Below are 16,917 nucleotides of genomic sequence, written 5' to 3' on the forward strand. Positions count from 1 at the left end.
GCGCAGTCCCGGCCCGCGCCGCGCGGGCGGGAGGCGGGAGGCGGGGCGCGCGCGCGCGGCGGGCGCGGGCGCGCGCGCGGCGCTCACAGCACCATGGCCGGCAGGTGGTGCGCGGCCGCGGCGGCGGCGGCCGCGAGCGCGGGCGCGTGCGCGTGCGGCGCGGGCAGCGCGGGCGAGTGCGCCTGCAGCGCGGCGCTGGGCGGCCGGTGGCGCGCGCTCTTCTGGTGGGCGCGCAGGCCGGCCAGCTGCGAGTAGGCGCTCTGGCACACCTGGCACTTGTAGGGGCGCTCGCCCGTGTGCAGGCGCACGTGGTTGCGCAGAGTGGACGACTGGCTGAAGCGGCGGTTGCAGAAGCGGCACACGAAGGGCTTGTCCAGCGTGTGGATGCGCATGTGCGAGCGCAGGTTGCTGCGCGAGTTGAAGCCGCGGTGGCAGATGACACAGCGCATGCGGCCCGCGGTGCCCGCCGCCGAGTCCGCCGGGTGGAAGTCCTCTGGCCGCGCGGGCGGGGCCCCGGGGGGGCAGGCGGGGAGAGGGCGGGGGAGGGAGGGGAGAGAGCAGGCTCGTTACGACCCGCGCCGCCGCGGCCCGGCACGCGCGCACCCCCCCTCCCCCCAGCCACGCGCGCCCTCCTCCCGGCCCCGCCTCGGATGGCTCGGGGCGGGGCGGGCGGGTGCGGGGTCCGGAGCAGAGCCGTGGGCGGGATGAGAGGGGCGTCAAGGAGCCTGGCTTGGGGTCAGATAGGAGTTGGATCCAGACTGTGCTGAGACCTCGAGGCCTTAGTGACTTCGCCTCCGAAACCTCAACGTTCCCAACTGTAAAACGGGGACCTACTACGACCTCATGGGGCTATGCACAACTTGGCCAGATGATCACAAAAAGCTGCACTTTACCTCCCTTAGCCTGTATATGGGAAGTACGTGGCTCAAAGTAGCCTTCTATAAATGACTGTCTTCCATAAAAGGCCCCCCAAATGCCATTTATTCATCCCACAGATATTTCCTGGGTGCCTGTTATGTACCAGGGAACTGCGCCTCATTGTTCTCATTGCTGAGATGGAAGTAATAATAGCATCGGCCCCAGAAGCTGCTGTAAGGATCAGAGAAATTAGTGTTTGCAAAACATTAGCCGCAGCGCAGGGTCTCAGCTTTGTCCTCTCAAATTAAAGATGACCACATTTCGCGAGGGCTTTAGGAGGACCCAAGTGGGATGATAACCTATAAAAGGTTTAGCTTGATAAACTTGGCATGAAATAGGTCTTGTGCAAGTGGTCTCTATCGTGATGACCAGTGACCCCCCCACAACCCACGGAGGCAAGGCACACTCTGCCCCACCTTCAATCAGCATGTTTATACCAAGCACCTGCCCCAGGCCCTACACCGGGGACAGAGGGGCATGTACATCGCCAGAGCTGGAAGGCAGTTTAAAGATCATCTCGCCCAACATCTTGCCTTCACAGATGGAGAAACTAAGGCAAGATGGTAAAGCAGAGCTGGATCTCAATCCAGGCTCCCACTGCTGGGCCCCCTGCTCCTTGCGCTACACTCTCTGCCTCTCTGGTGTCTCCCCACGGAACCTGCCCCCAGATCATTTATTTTGTCCAGGAAACACACTGCCGTTCATGCGGGGACTACGGGGGGCAGCTCCAGGGGCATCGGCCTGCTTGGGCCAATAGTCTCCTGTGCTCAATACTGCTGGAGATGGAACCAGGATCCCTGGAGGCCAGGAGCCTCCCTGCCGCAAAGACATGCGCACGCGCGCGCGCGCACACACACACACACACACACACACTCTCATTCTGGGTTTATCGTGGCCTCATAGAGACTACCTACCATGCTTGTTCTTTTTCTGCTCCTCCTCTAGTCCGGGCACACCAGGGATCCCCAGGAACGTGTTGTGTGAGTTTCCATACCACACCAGCAGCTCCTGGTCAGGAGGGATCATCTACAGGGAAGAAAGCAGGAGGGGGTTAGGGAGACCGCGGTCCCAGGTGTGAGACTCAGGGTGTCTGCACATCCCCCCTCCCCGCTCCCCCTGCCCCGGAGCCAGGAGGCAGCTGTCCTCTGCCTGCCATGGAGATGTGGATCCAGTGTCAGCCCCGAGAAAGCCACCGTAGGCATCCCAGCGAGCTGCACAAACATAGAAGTCCGGGGGATGCTCCGTCTGGCCCTCTGCTTCCCTCTCCCAGCCCAGGCCTTCTCGCCATCTCTGTCCGGGCTCCGCTGCGGGGAACACAGCTGCCATCCAGCCGCGTAAGAGCTCCCGAACTGGCAGCAACAGAACGAAGCCTTGTAGCAAGTAGAAGTTCCGGAAGAAGGTAGGCCAGAAAACTTTTCGTTTCTTACTGAGGGGAACCAGAGTCAGCCAGCCCTCAGGTCTGCAGGGCTGAGGCAGGTGTGCCCCAGGAGCGTGGGCTGCGGGGCACCCTAGGGGACTTGGTTACATCTTGTCTGAAAATGTTCTGGCAACGCCTCTCATCCAAAGCGCCCACAAGGCAGCACCACATCACACGTGCCTCTGTCCCTGTCACTGTCTCTGCGGGACTCCTTGCACACGGCAAATGCTAGAAAAGAAGCATTCCGATTGAGAGACACCCTCACCTCAGGAAATACTGGGGCACATGGACCTAAAATCCATTTCTATGGGAGAGAACTTCACAAATGATGACAGGGCCACTCCCTGGGGCGGGGGGGGGGCGGGGGGGGGAGGAACCTGCCCCAGGGAAGGGGTGAAGGCCTGGACAGTCCAGGGAGGCTGTGGAAGGCCTGATGTGGCACTAACCATAAACCCCACACTCCGGAGGAAGGGGGGGACATCCCAAGGGGCCCGCCAGGCCTTTGGCGACAGCCAGTTAGCCCCTCCCAATCGGGGAATCTTCAGGCCCCGGCAACTAAGACAGATGAGAGAGTTGGGGCGCCTGGCTTTCTCAGTCAGTAGAGCATGCCACTCTTGATCTCGGGGTTGTGAGTTCGAGTCCCACGTTGGGTGTAGAGATTACTTAACAATAAAATCTTAAAAGGGGTGCCTGGGTGACTCAGTCGGTTGGGTGAGTGTCCAACTCTTGATTTCAGTCGTGGGATCAGGCTGCGCATCGGGCTCTGTGCTCAGGGTGGAGCCTGCTTGGGGTTCTTTCTCTCTCTCCCTCTGTCCCTCTCCCCTGCTCGTGCTCTCCCAAATAAAAAAAATAATAAAATAAAATAAAATCTTAGAGCGAGAGAGAGACAAAGGAAAGAGGAGATGGGCCCCACCCTCCCAAGCCTGCACCCCCCGAGCTGACTTTGGCATTCAGCCCGTGGGTCATTCTCTGACCTTCCCAGAGAAAGCTGGACACCCCCAGGCAGCAAGTGGTTTGTTCACCTCATGGGTCGTCCACCATCTAAACGGAGTTGCAGCACCAAAGGTCACACGGAAACCATCTGGGGGTATCTGGAATCACGCAAGGATAGGAGCCCCCTCCCTCGGGCTCCCTGGTGGCAGAGAGGGCCCCGCCCCTTCCGTGGGGCTCTGGCCTACAGACCCCCACCACAGGCGGAACCCTTCTGGCCACCACCGCTTCCTTCCCCCGGTCAGAGCTGGGACAACCCTCAGACCAGCCAGCTCTGCTCGATCTGAAAGGAGAGGAGTGGGAGAGGGCAAGTGTGTGAGGGGCCTCGTCACTGCGTCCTCCTAAGACTCAGCCCGGGGTCCCCGGGTCCCTTCCCAACAGCTCCCCCTCCCCGCCCCCACCCATGGGGCATCACGTCGAGCCCTCAGGGTCAGTGAGTGACGAGAAACCAAGCAGAGGATGCCAGGGTTTGAATATGGAAAGTGCAGCCCCCGAACCCCAGGAAAATTAGGTGGTGCCTCAAAGAAGGCAGGCAGACTAGAACTTGGCACCACAGGGACAGTCCTCAAGGTCATTCACAGTCATGGCCGCTGTCCCAGAAGTCAGCGGGACAGCGGTGGAGGCCCTGCTGGAAAGGGGTCAGAGAAGACGGAGGTTTTGTGAGTCCCCCTAGAAAAGAGGAGGTTGGAACTAGAACAATTGAAGATCAGTTCATTGTCAGAAGGCTGCTCTCTGAGGGAAGGTGTGGATGGGTCCTCCGCCATCTGGTCCCTGTGTGACCCTAGGCCAGCCCTTGGCCTCTCTCAGCTTGTCTCCTCAAATGAGGGGGTGGGGGAACATGAGCCCTGAGGTCCCCCAACTCTGACACTCTGATCGTAAGTCATCTCCCACACCGTCCCGACTCCTAGCTTCCGTTTCCAGAATCATGCTTCCAAAGCAACAGGCTCCCCGTCAGACTGTCCCAACAGGAGACACTCCCGCAGAGGGTTCTGACTCAGGACCTGAAGTCACGCTGTCAGGGGCCACCTGGGCTCCCTAGCTGCCGAGCCTGTGACCGCGGGCAGCTTGCCTTCCGTCGCTGGGCCTCAGTTTCCTCGACTGTAAAACAGGGACAGCACCATTGCTCTGGTCTCACGGGGTCAGGGCTCCGCGGAGCCCCGCCCGTAAACCTTGGCGAGGTGGACGGACACAGGAGCGCTTGTTATAATTTTCCCCAAGCCCACCAGCCTCTCAGGAAGCTGGCAGCGCTCCGTGGAGCATCAGGTCCCCCAGTGGTCCCCACAGAGCCTGCAGTGTGGCTCCGGCCGCTGGCACAGTGAAAACCCAGGATGACTGGTGGCTTTGCCTTCGGTGACCCGACAAGAGCACAGGCTGGGGCCGCGTGCGCCAAGCACGGGAGCCCGAGATCGGGCCACTGCTTCCGGCTTGGCTGGGGCGGGGGCACCCCCAGGGAGGGCAGTGATGTGCATGGGAAGTTCAGCAAGCCCCCGGCGGATGTCGCCCTGATCTTCGCCTCTACCTCCAGACTCTCAGTGTAGGAATCAAGTATCTAAGTCAACACCAGCCTTCTCCTTGTAATAGACAATAGCGATTGTTATTAAATCAAAAATGAACGCGACAACAACAATGGCGAGGAACCAGAAGCCAAGAACATCTGGGACTGCACAGATTCTGAGTATTATTATTCAAAATGGTTGTTTGGAGAGGCACCTGGGTGACTCAGTCGGTTGAGCATCGGGCTTTGGCTCAGGTCACGATCTCACATCTGTGGGTTCAAGCCCCGTGTCGGGTTCTGTGCTGACAGCTCGGAGCCTGGAGCCTGCTTCGGATTCTGTGTCTGCCTCTCTCTCTGCCCCTCCCTGGCCTGTATTCTGTCTCTCAAAAATAAACAAACATTTAAAAATTATTTTAAAAATGGTTGTTTGGAATATTATTTAAAAAAATTTTTTTGAAGTTTATGTATTTACTTTGAGAGTGAGCACAAGGAGGGGAGGAGCAGGGAGAAGGAGAGACAGAATCCCAAGCAGGCTCCACGCCATCAGCGCACAGCCCCACACGGGGCTTGAACTCACGAACCGTGAGCTCACAACCTGAGCCGAGATCAGGAGTCAGACACTTAACCGACGGAGCCGCCCAGGCGCCCCAGGAATATTATTTTTTAAATAAGAGCTTCAATATCGACTTTTGATACAGAGTGACGCGTGTATTTACCAACACATTTTTTCAACGTCCGAAAATTAATTTTACTAGTTAATTTCAGAAATTGAAACCACGATGCAGACACATTGACCAAAACGTGTCAACACATAAGGGGGGGTTTATAACGAAAAGTAACTCTCCCTCCCATCCTGGACGGCCAGCCACCGTCACCAGTTTTCTACGCTTCTTTCCACAGAAGGGTTTGTCATTTTGAGACGATTAAAACATGCTGACTTAAGGTTCGTGAGGAGCAGAGTGAATTCTGCTTTCTAGATGAGATAGCGGATTTTTAGAAAAGCAATGAACAAATATTACTTTCAAGCTATATATATACATACACACACACACACATACACACACACATACATATACATATACATATACATATACATATACATATACATATACATATACATACATAAAGGAAAGAAAATCTCTGAAGAAGAATCTACTGGAATTGGGAACGACACAGCTCGCCGGATCTGGAGAAGCCACCAGCACTAGGGAAGGTCAGAAGTGGAGCCTCTCAGATCTTTCCCGAGCTCTGGGAAGCCAGCAGCAGCCCCTGACCTGGACATCTAGTCTCCGTTTGCTCACTGGTACCCCTCATGCAATAACCCCAGAGACGGAGACAAGGAGACCCTCAGACCGGACCCGTAGCCTCCTCCCTGAGATCCTGGCGCCATTGTCCACAGACTCCCAGGGTCCCGGCAGCTGACCGCCTGAGAGCAAAGAACAGCCACGGTGCCCGTCAGGCCTTCCAGATCCTTCCGTGGTGTCTTATGGCCAACACTCTGGCGTGGCCCTGGCAGGACTCTCCACTGGAGCCCGGAGAACCAGAATCAGCTATTTATTCACTTTTCTGGACATTAGGCGCTGGCTCAGGACACACAATAAAGCAAATCATTCCCAAAGAAACCGAGTCGCGTACCATAAAATCTACGTTGCCAAGACTTGGGGGGAATATCGGGGCCTGAGTGTTTCCTTGACAAATTACATAATCGCTCCACTCATGCTCTTAATTTTTATTTTATTTTAGAGAGAGAGTGCGCAAGGAGAGGAGAAGGGCAGAGAGAAAAAGAATCTTAAGCAGGCTCCGCGCTTAGTGCAGAGCCTGACACGGGCCTCAATTCCATGACCCTGGGACCGTGACCTGAGCCCAAATCAAGAGCTGGACGCTCAACCGACTGAGCCACCCAGACGCCCCTCTCAACTTGTGCTTCTTAACCTTCCCTATCAGCCCAGAAGTTTTGTTCTGCCCCATTTCTGAATTTTTATTGTAAGTGGAAGCCGACCGGTTTGGGGTTGTTTTCCTAATAAAAATTTATGCCGCACTATTGAACATACTCCCAGGAGGCTCTGAGGCCCTCCCTCCCTTTCCCCGGGCGGCGCAAAAGCCCTCGTCTAGAAGGATCTCCGTGTCATCTGGACGAATATCAATTTCCATTGTGCCACAGATGTCCTGACACACCAATTAATAGAGTTCCAGCAAATACATATTGGCCAGGGAGGCCCCATGACATGGTGACCAACAGCTTTGCCCTTGGGGGGGGGGGGGCGGTCAGACAGGCCTAGATTCAAATCACAGCTCGCCAACCTCCTGCGATCTCCTTGAACTTTAGTTTTATCATCATTAAAACGGGGACAGTGAGAGGTGCCTGGGTGGCTCAGTCAGCGGATCATCCATCCGACTCTTGGTTTCGGTTCAGGTCACGATCTTACAATTTCGTGGGTTCGAGCCCCGCGTCAGACTCTGCACTGGCAGTCCGGAGCCTGCTTGGGATTCTCTGTCTCCCTCTCTGCCTGCCCCGCCCCTGCTCGTACTGTCACTGTCTCTCTCGGAATACGTAAATAAACCTTAGAAAAAAATAATAAGACAGGGACAGGGGACAGTGATAGTGTCTCACAGAGCTGAAAGGTCTCGATTCGTAAAAAGTTGCTCAGACCTTAGATCCAGGCCCCCATCCCCTGCAGCAAGGCTTACTTGCTCAACACTGAGTGGTCACTTGCTATGTGCCCGGCGCTTTCTAGAAATGTCATTTTAGGCACCTGACGTTCCAGTAAATGCTTCTGTGGCCAAATTGACGAGGAGAATGGCCCAGGAATAGCAGCCAGATGCCAAACCCGCCTGGGGGTTCTCCATCGACTGGCTGGCCTTGAAACCCCAGCCCCATTTGGAGGGCTACTATTTTGTATTTGTGGGGATTTTGAGGGCAGCCGCCGTGTATGCTGTTTATTGCAGAAAGATGTTCCTTCCCGTTTTGGGGGGCAAGTAATAGGTTCCCGTTACAGAAAATAAACAGCAGCTCTGAGTTGACAGAAAGAGTAAGACAATGGATCATGGCCAAGGCCCAGCTCCTCGGCCGACTCACACACACGCGCAGAACAAATGGCCCACGTATTCCAGAGGCTTCGGGGAGTGGCCCGGGGGAGCAGCAATTTCTTCTGGTGGAGCCTAGAAGGGCCAGGGAGCGCTGGCCTCCGCCCTGAGGCACGGTGGGTGGTCACCCCCGTCCAGACCTGGGGTGTGCAGGTCCCATAAGTGGAATCTCACGTTGCCACACAATGGTTTGAGAAGACTGCCATCACGAGGAAGGTGTCCAGCTTCATTTATTAAAAGTAAAATGAGGGGCATCTGGGTGGCTCAGTGGGTCGAGCGTCTGACTTCGGCTCAGGTCATGATCTCACGGTTCCTGAGTTCGAGCCCCACATCGGGCTCTGTACTGACAGCTCAGAGCCTGGCACCTGCTTCAGATTCTGTGTCTCCCTCTTTTTCTTTGCCCCTCCCCTGCTTCTGCGCTCATGTGCTCTCTCGCTCTCAAAAATAAACATTTTTTTTTTTAAGTTTAAATGAAAGTAAAGTGACATTTTGTGTTTCCTTGTCCCTCACCCAAACAGTCCCCCCCGTAGGCTTGCCAACCCTGGGCAAGCATTAACGGCAAACCAGTGCTGTTTAGCTCACAGTATCATATGTGATACGATTTCCTTCCCCTTATCCTTTTCTCTCACCTTAAATCCTGATGAAATGCAGGGTTTTATTTTTTTGATCTTATAAATTCAGATTCCTCCCTGGAGATACCCTTCAGCCACTGTGCCCTCTGACTCGGAATTTCTGTAGAAATTTCTATTGATGTTTCCTGACTCTGGTGAGCCTTGGGCAGGGACACCCACACCGGGAGATGAGACTGAGAGGCCCCCGAGTCTGTCCCAGCCGGGAGTCCTTTGGCCCGAATCGTGTGAACGTTCCTATTTTCTCTCATGCGCACGCGCGTGTGCACCTGTGCTCGTGTTATGTGTGCACGCGAGGAACACGAAGGGTGTGCGTCCCCGGTCTCTTCTGTAGCGGGATGGCCGGGACTCAGTGCGCAAGTAGGAGGATGTGCGAGTGAGGCTGGGAGGGTGGGAGGGGTGAAGATGCAGGGGGTGCTCTCTGCTGGCAGTGAGGTTCAGCCACACCCGAGGCCAATTTGAGGCCAGCTGGTGGGGGGGGGGAGGGGGTCCTTGTTCCCACAGAGTGGTGGCCCAGCCACATGGTCACAGCAGCCACCTCTGTCCTGGGCCTAGGCCACCTTCAGCCCTACCTTCACGCAGCCCCATGCTGCTCCCCCTCACTTGAACCCCAGTCCAGAAACTGCACCTCGCTTCACCCTCCTGGTCCCCCTCCACTTCCTGGCCCCCGCACCAGGGCCCACCCTTCAGCTGGGACCCACTCCCGGCCACACCAGTACCCAGGCAAAGACCATCCTGCTGTCATCTCTGGGAGATTTCCTGGAGCCTGGTGACGGAGGGACAACTGGACCCCGGTTCCAGAAGCTGCTAAGCCCCAGTGCCCCTCAGGCCTTAGAAAGACTTGGGGCTCCGAGTCCCTGGGAGAAAATGGACTACAGGGAAATCATTCTCCTTCAGAGTCCTCCAAAACTCAACCAAGCCCAGCCCCACCCTAAGGGACACTGCCCCTTTCCGCTAGCGGAGTGGAAGAATGAGGTCCAAACAAGTGTGGGGGGAACATCCCCCTGCTGTCCCCCCGCCCCCCCCCCACACACACAGCCCTTACCACCAATCTGCCATGGGGAAGGAGGACAGCTTGTTCCACTCCGGGCCAGATGGTAAGCAAATTTCCTACCAAGGGACACTGTCCAGGGAGGGTCCCGACAGCATGGCCATCATGGCGGCCACCAGTTGGCTTGCTTTGTGCCGTCAGCCCCTCCCCATACACCGTCAGCTTTTCTGCCTCTGCCCAAGCGTTTCCCTATTGGGAACACCTCCTTTTCCCATCCTCCCGAACCTTCCCGTGACCTGGGTCTGGCTTAGCTACCCCCAACCATGGGATGTGATATTTATGTGTCTGCTCTCTCTCCCTTTCTCTCGCCTCCAAGAAGTTCCACTCCACACGGGCATTCGCACTAACATTGCCCCCACAAGGCTTGGTGAGAGCTCCTGAGTCCGTCTGCCACCAAGTGAGACCCAGCTTCCTCCTCGTGGAATCCTCCCTCGTGGAGTAAATGCACAAGGATTATAAACGAGGATGCATACACATAGCCTAGGAGAAGCCTTACACAGCAAGGGATCAATACGTGGTAGCTGAGACCAGAGTCGTGATCCACATGTCATGAGCATCCCACGCGAGCAGGACAAGGAGCTAAAATGCCGCAGACACAGTGCCCTCCCTCCCATTCAGATGTTTTCCCCAGGCTGCCTTCCCGCGTCTTGCTCTCCGTATCTCTTGGCTTCTGGACCCCAGGACACCCTAAGCAGCTAGCCAAGGACCTCACCGCTGAGGTGCTCGTGACATCCACAAGGGCATCAAGTCACAAGTTCTGTCCTTTCTGATCCACAGCAGGAAACCTGCCACGAAGTTCGTGCTCCCAGGGACCGCGATGCGTGGGCCCCGGTCGTACAGCCCGAGCAGGGCCAGCGGGGCCCGAAGGCAACACCCTTCCATCCCCTGCGGTTCCCGGGACGGACGCGGCTGCCTGCACACCTTCTCTCGGCCGCCCCACGCTTCCTTACACAACAGGACACACGCTCACCTCAATGGCCTTGTAGAAGATGCTGGTGCCAATCTGGACGACCTCCAGGTTCTGTTCCTGCTCGTTACGCGCGCACTTGATATAGGTCATCCAGCTCCGGTGGTCCTCCTGGCTGGCATCGATGAAATAGCGCACCGTGCCGTCCTCGTTGAACACCTGCCCGCAGGGAAATGAGGGACGGAGTGAGGCAGGCTGTGTCGCAGGCGCCACCTGTGGCCGGGCCCAGGCCCGGCAGATCCACACACATACTCTCCCCGTGCTCGCAACGGCCCCAGGAAGGGGAAGCAGCTCTCATCTCAGTCTTCCAGCTGAGAAAAGGGAGGCTCTGAGTAGCGCAGTGACTTTCCGGAGGCCAGGCAGCTAGAAGTGACCAGCAGGGAGTCGGTCTCCCGGGCCCCACGGCCCCTGCTGCCATGGGCTCCCCATCTCCAGAAGAGAAGGGTCTCCAGGGATCACCGACTGGACAAAGTGGTATCCAGCTAACCCCCTGGGGATGCAGAGGTGCTCCTCAAAGCAGCAGAGAGCACTGGCCAGGACCTCAGAGGGGGGGACACGGGAGCCTGGAGAGGGAAGACTGGCTCACGGTGACACCCTGGCCTGGCCTAACCCCCCTTGTGGGACCTACCAAGAATAGTCAGAGACCAAGCTAGACCCCAGCTTGCTAACCTAGCAACAAATGGGACCGGTAACTACTGGCCCAGGCCTCCAGGGAGGGAGGAGGTGAGGTCAGGAGAGGCGTCTGGACCATCGCCCTGTTCCCTTCCTCCTGCTCCTGTGACCAGAAGCAAGATGTGTCATATTGGGCTCCTCCAGGGACGGTGAGGTGGGGGCTGGGGGGTGGATCCATGGAGGGAGGGGGAATGAGATCAGGGAGAGGGTGCTCCGAACCCCCGGCAGCTGCTGGGCGGGGGGGGGGGGGGGGGGGGCGGGATCCCCAGGAGGCGGAATTGTTTGGGGGAGTGGCTTTGTCCTCCCTGGCGGAGGAGAGAAGGGTCAGAGGGCCTGGGATGAATGGAAGCTTCTCTGGGCTTCAGTTTCCTTCTGTAAAATGGGAATAATAATTCATAGGGCTGCTGAGATAGTCTGGTGGAATGTGGGCCCCTGACCTGGAAAGCTGACTCAACACCGGTTTGTCCCTGCTCATTTCCAGTTGTCATCATTCTGCCTGGGCTGAGAAGCCCATTCCTAGGAAGAACCCACAGCTCCTGTGGTTCTCCATGCTGGCCACCCTCACACCCAGGCCGGGTGGCTCTGAGGGGTTTTCCTTGCAGCTTCCTCCGGGTTCCCTTCCCAGCAGTCGGCAAAACCCTGGGCAAGCATCGGCCTCTCCTGCTCTCTCTCAGTGTCCTCCTCTGCGAGTTGGGGCCAACAACAGTCCCAAGGGTTGGCCAGGGGGGTGGAGGGTCAGATTTTCCAAACAATGGCCTTCCCGCAAGTGGTTTGGGGAGGCTCCTTCAGGCATACAGGTGCAGGATCGGGCTTCAGGGAGCGCTGGGGCGCCAGGGACCAAGCGGCGTCTGCCTGACTCCAGGATCCCGCCCGAGCCCCTCTCCCCCGGCTGGAACCTACCTCCCACATGAGGTTGTTGTTCTTGCAGATGTCCACATGCTCCGGGGCGATGACGCGGCCGGTGAAGGGGCCCATCTCGGTGCCGGCCTTGATCCACGTCTTGGAGAAGATGCCGAGGCCCTCGCCGGGGATGGAACTCTGCGCGATGATCACCTCCGCCGGCAGCACCAGGCTGGACAGCTTCTGCACCTCTGTGACCGCCGCCGGGGCAGGGGGACCCGGTCAGAGCCTGAGGCAGGGGATGGCCGGCTCTTCCCCACCAGGGACCCAGGCCCGTCCTGCCTGGCCAGACCAACCCCAGGCCCGCCCTGGAATGACTCTGCAGAAGTCACGGGGGTGTGTGCGCGCGCGGAGGAGTGGAGGGCGCAGGGTGGAGTCTCCTCCATTTGCAACCGGGGGACCCTCCGTACCTTCCAAAGCAAGAGATGCTTTGGGGCTCATTTCTAGGGACGCTTTTCTTTCCTTCTTTCTTTTCTTTCTTCCTTCCTTTTTTTTTTTTTTTTTTTGTCTCTTCACTAATTCTCAAAGCATCCACAACCTCCCTGCCCTCCACCCTGGAAGAGTTCAAGAACTACCGTGCCCGTCGCAGCGCGCGGGTTTACAAATGGGTAAACTGAGGCCAGCTCCCAGGAGGAGGCGGTAGCCAAGACGAGACCGCCCTTCGGCCCCGGCACTCAGCGCTCACTGCGCCTCCCCGCACGGAACCTAGGGCGCCGTGGAAGGACCCCGGAGGCGGCCAGCGGCTCTCACGCTTTTCGGGGTGCGGAAGGCCCCGCACCTCGGGGCGGACTGGCGACAGCGCTGGAAAGAGACCGCAGGCTGCGGGAGGCGGCGGAAGGTCCAAAGAAACTCGGGCTGCGGCGGGCTGCGTGTGACCCGGGGCCCGCCTGGGTCCCCCTCCGCGCCGGGGATCCGGGGCGCCAGAAAGGGCGGCGCCCGGATCCAGGCGAGCCCTGAAGTCGCCCCTCTGGGCGGGACAGAGCCGGGAGGCCCCCAGCCCCCCCGGGGAGGGGTCCCCCCGCCGGGCCCGGCAGCCGGAGTGGGGGCGGCCAGGCGCACAGGGGCGTTTTCCATGTCTTACAAGGTTCCCCTCTAAGCTACCTGGGAAAGTAGCCGGCGAGCGGGCCGGCTGAAAGGGGGGGTTAAACGGTGTCCATTGCGGCGCGGCCGGCAATTTGTCACGCTGTTAAAGTGATAGCATTCATTCGGCTCCATTCGAAAGAAATTGCTAATTCTAAATTCATTAGCCCGGGAAGAATGCTGTAGCAGTAAATTGTAGCTCAGTGCGGAGGGGACTTGTTTAAAAGGGGCCGAGGAATTCCCCTTACAAAAAGGGGGGATTAGATGGTTGACATAGCGTGAATGGAAGTGGAATTAGTCTGCACGGTAAATTAAGAGAGGAACAGAAATCGTCACGGGGGAAGAGAGGGCGACGCGCAGAGATGCCAGCGGCGGGGAAAGATATTGTTTGCAGGTTGATGAATGAGGAGTAAGAACTTGAGACATCTTAAAGAAAAGAAACTTTTCTCGCTCTCTCTTTCTCTCCCTCGCTCCCTCCGCGGCTTTCTCTCCCGGCCCGCCCGCCCTCCGCCCCCTCCCCAGCCCCCCCCCCCCTTTTAAAGTTCTCGGTTTAAGTGGGAACTTTCGCGGGTCAAGCCCAAGTTAACTAAATGAATTTTAAACCCCTTCTTTTTGAGTCAACTGCTATTACACGCCTAGTAAGGCTTTAAATGCCGGGAACCCGCCGGCTCAAAGGGGCGAGGGGCGGGCGGGGGGGGGGGAGCCTGGGGGCGCCGGGCCCCGCAGCCTCGACACGGCTGCTTCCCGCCCCGCCCGGGCCTCGCCGCTCGCGCCCCGGTTCGGCTTCCGGGAAACTGAGGCCCGCGGAGCACCTGCAGCGCCCAGGCTGGCGCGAGCTGCCGCGACGCCCCTGGTCCCGGCCGCGCCCCGGGCGTCGCCAGGCGGGGAATCCGGGGCCGCCGGGAGGAGGGGACCCGACCGGCGTCGACGGCGCGACTCACCGCCGGAGAAAGACTGCGCCAGGACCTCGGCGGTGAAGGCCGTCTTGGGGCTGGCGTGGTGGCTCTTGTCCTCGAAGAGCTGCTCGCCCAGCACGTTGCGCCAGCGGCCGTACAGGAAGCTGTGCAGGATGTCGGAGGTGATGACCTCGGCCAGCGCCAGCCCCGGCGCCTTCAGCCCGGTCTTGAGCACCAGGGCCTCCGCCGGGAGCACGGAGCCCATCATGGGCGGCCCGGGGCTCGCCGGCGCCGGGGACGGACGGCCGGGCCGACGCGGGGATGCGGCGGGTGAGAGGGGAGCGGAGGAGCGAGAGAGGAGGGCTGTGCTGCAGGAGGAGAAGGAAGAGGAGCAGGGGGAGGACGAGGAGGAGGAGGAGGAGGAGGAGGGGGAGGACGCAGGAGGGAGCGGGAGGCGAGGCGGGCTGCGAGGAAAGTGAACGAGGGGGAGCGAGGCGGAGAGGGAGAGGAATCAGCAGAGACGGCAGAGGCGGCGCGGAGGGCCGGAGAGACGGGGGTGGAGGCGGAGGTGGGTGCGGGGGGTGCGGGGCGGGTGGGAGGCGGGTGGCTGCCGAGACACGGCGGCGAGGGGCTCTCGGACGCGCGCTCGCCTCTCGCACACCCGGCCCGGACGGTCTTCCCCTTGGCAAAATCTCAGCGCCTTTATAGGAGCCGCAGTGACCCTCCTAATTGGTTATTAATGACCCCCTGACGTCGGACAGACTTGTTGTACCCGGCCGGGCGCGAGGAGCCCTCGCCGCGAGAGCTCAAGGGGCGGGGGCGCGCAGGCCGCTCCGAATTGTCCCTCTTCGCTCCTCCCGCCCCTCGCCGGCCCTTCCTCTCTCGCCCCCCCTCCCCTCCTCTTCCTCCTCCTCTCCCCGTGGGAAGCGCAGGGCTGGGAGGGAGGCTCAGCCCGCGGCGAGGAGAGGAGGGGACGGAGCAGGGGAGGGGGCGCGGAGAGGCTCGCTCGGATTCCGGGGACCGGACTGGGCCTCGGGCCCCGCCGGCCCCGCGCTCACCCACTTGTCCCAGGCCGGCTCTGCGCAGCTCCTCCCGGCCCTGCGGGCCCGGCGCTCCCCTCCCCTCCCCACCCCTCCCCTCCGCTCCCAGGCCCTCCCGGCCCGGCCCGGCCCGGGCTCTCCGGAGCTCCAGGCCCCAGGACGCAGGCCGCGCTGATCCCCCGCTGCAGACGGCGCTGCTGGAGCCGGGCGCTTCGCTTCAAACGGGCCGCTCCTCCCGCCCGGCTCGCTGCTCGCGGCCGAGTGTGAAACTCTTCCTCGCGCGGAACGGGCTGCGCGGCGGGGCTGCGGCCAACGCTGGGGCCGCCCTGCCCGAAACGGCGTCGTGGGCGACCGGTTCCCGCCTCTCGGGGGGCTAGGGACGGAAATCCCCCCTAGCCGCGCGTTGTCCAGAATAGGCTTTTCTGATGAGCACCGGGGGAGGGGGTGCTGAGAGGGGTCCCCGGACAGTGAGTGGGAGCAGCCGGGCTCCAAAGCGAACGTTCTCCGAAACCGCTGGCAGCCCCAGGCGAGGCTGCGGTGTGCGCGGGGCTTGAGGCTCCGGCCTCCCAGCTTCTCCGCTGGGCTGCCACCGAGGGAGGCTCACAGCCTTGGGCACTCCTTCCTTCCGGCCTCCTAGTTCTCTCTCTTTCTCTTCTGGCCTCCCTCTTCTCTCCCTTCCTCCCTCCCCCATTCCACCAGGGTGCTTTTTCGGCGCTGAGGTTCCCAGGCACCCGCAGCGCCAGCACGGTGTCTCTCGGCCTCTTTCCGGAGACGAGGAGCTGCTGAGCCTCGGACGAGGCCACGGCTTCCTGCAGGCTCTGCCGACTTCTGGGGTTAGCCTCAAGCCCCGACCCCAGCCCTAGACGCGGGAGGGGCATCATAGGGACACCTCCTTCCCTCCCTGCAATTTCAGATTCCGTTAACGGAGCCGAGTTTTCTGGGGGCATGGTTTGGGCTCTGGATTAGCTGGAGGAATGGGACTCTCCAGGCTTCCTGCGCAGCACGGGGGACTTGCGCGGAAGGTCGGAGGCCTGGCCTTCCCGTTCAGAGGCCACTGCCCTCCCCACCCCTTGGCAAAGAACTCCTTCCACCGTGGGGTCTTGGCCTGCGGTAGGCCATCCTCGCACCTGACCGCCGTGGACCCCCGGCCTCCGCCTGCCCAGTGCGGGCCAGTGGTCCCCGGCATCCCGGTGTCCGCATCCGCGCTTAGGGTAAAGAAGGCGGCAACCGCAGGCCTTCAGACCCAGGGCCCGGGTGCGCCTGGAGGCTGATGCCCAGAGGAGGCTGCACCGGGCAGAAGGCGCGACCGTCGGGCCTGGCGCCAGCAGAGGGCAGCGCTGCAGAGGAGCAAGCGCAGCCCGCAGGCGAGGTCCCGGAACCTCGAGTCCCTTGCAGATGCTGCCGGAGGGCCACACCGGCTCAGGCTTGAACCGGGGGTTCTGTGGGAGGGGGCCGACGCAGTCCGAGCCTGGGTGCCCTCACTCACGCCTGGACCTTAGCTTCTGCGAGGACGTGGTAGAGGGGGAAACGCGCCCGGGCCTAGGAGACCACGTCGGAGAGCGCCGCCGGGAGATGAAAGGAGGCTGAGGGCTTCTGTACGTCCTTGGGACAACCTTTCTGTCTGGGCCTCAGTGTCCCTGTCTGCACAACGGGTTAAGCTGGACTTTGCGAACTGAGGTTCCTTCCCACCTTGCCCCATTCTGGGTCAGATCACTTTCCTCTGAAAGCCCGGAGGATTTTTGCCAATTCCCCGGGCCACACCCCCCCCCCCTCCCGGG

General features: G+C 60.0%; 1 protein-coding gene across 1 annotated transcript; it reads right to left on the reverse strand.

The window, feature by feature from the left end:
• Window positions 1-83: 83 nt before the first annotated feature.
• PRDM12 (PR/SET domain 12) lies at window positions 84-14,648 on the reverse strand. The gene is made up of 5 exons (XM_027035540.2): window positions 14,145-14,648; window positions 12,124-12,314; window positions 10,555-10,710; window positions 1,833-1,944; window positions 84-493 (listed from the first exon to the last, which is right to left on the reverse strand). The coding sequence occupies exons 1-5, from the start codon at window positions 14,365-14,367 to the stop codon at window positions 84-86; spliced, it is 1,092 nt and encodes a 363-aa protein (XP_026891341.2). The 5' UTR covers window positions 14,368-14,648.
• Between the last annotated feature and the right edge of the window lie 2,269 nt (window positions 14,649-16,917).

Source organism: Acinonyx jubatus, chromosome D4 (assembly GCF_027475565.1).
Source record: "Acinonyx jubatus isolate Ajub_Pintada_27869175 chromosome D4, VMU_Ajub_asm_v1.0, whole genome shotgun sequence".
Taxonomy (NCBI): Eukaryota; Metazoa; Chordata; class Mammalia; order Carnivora; family Felidae; genus Acinonyx; species Acinonyx jubatus.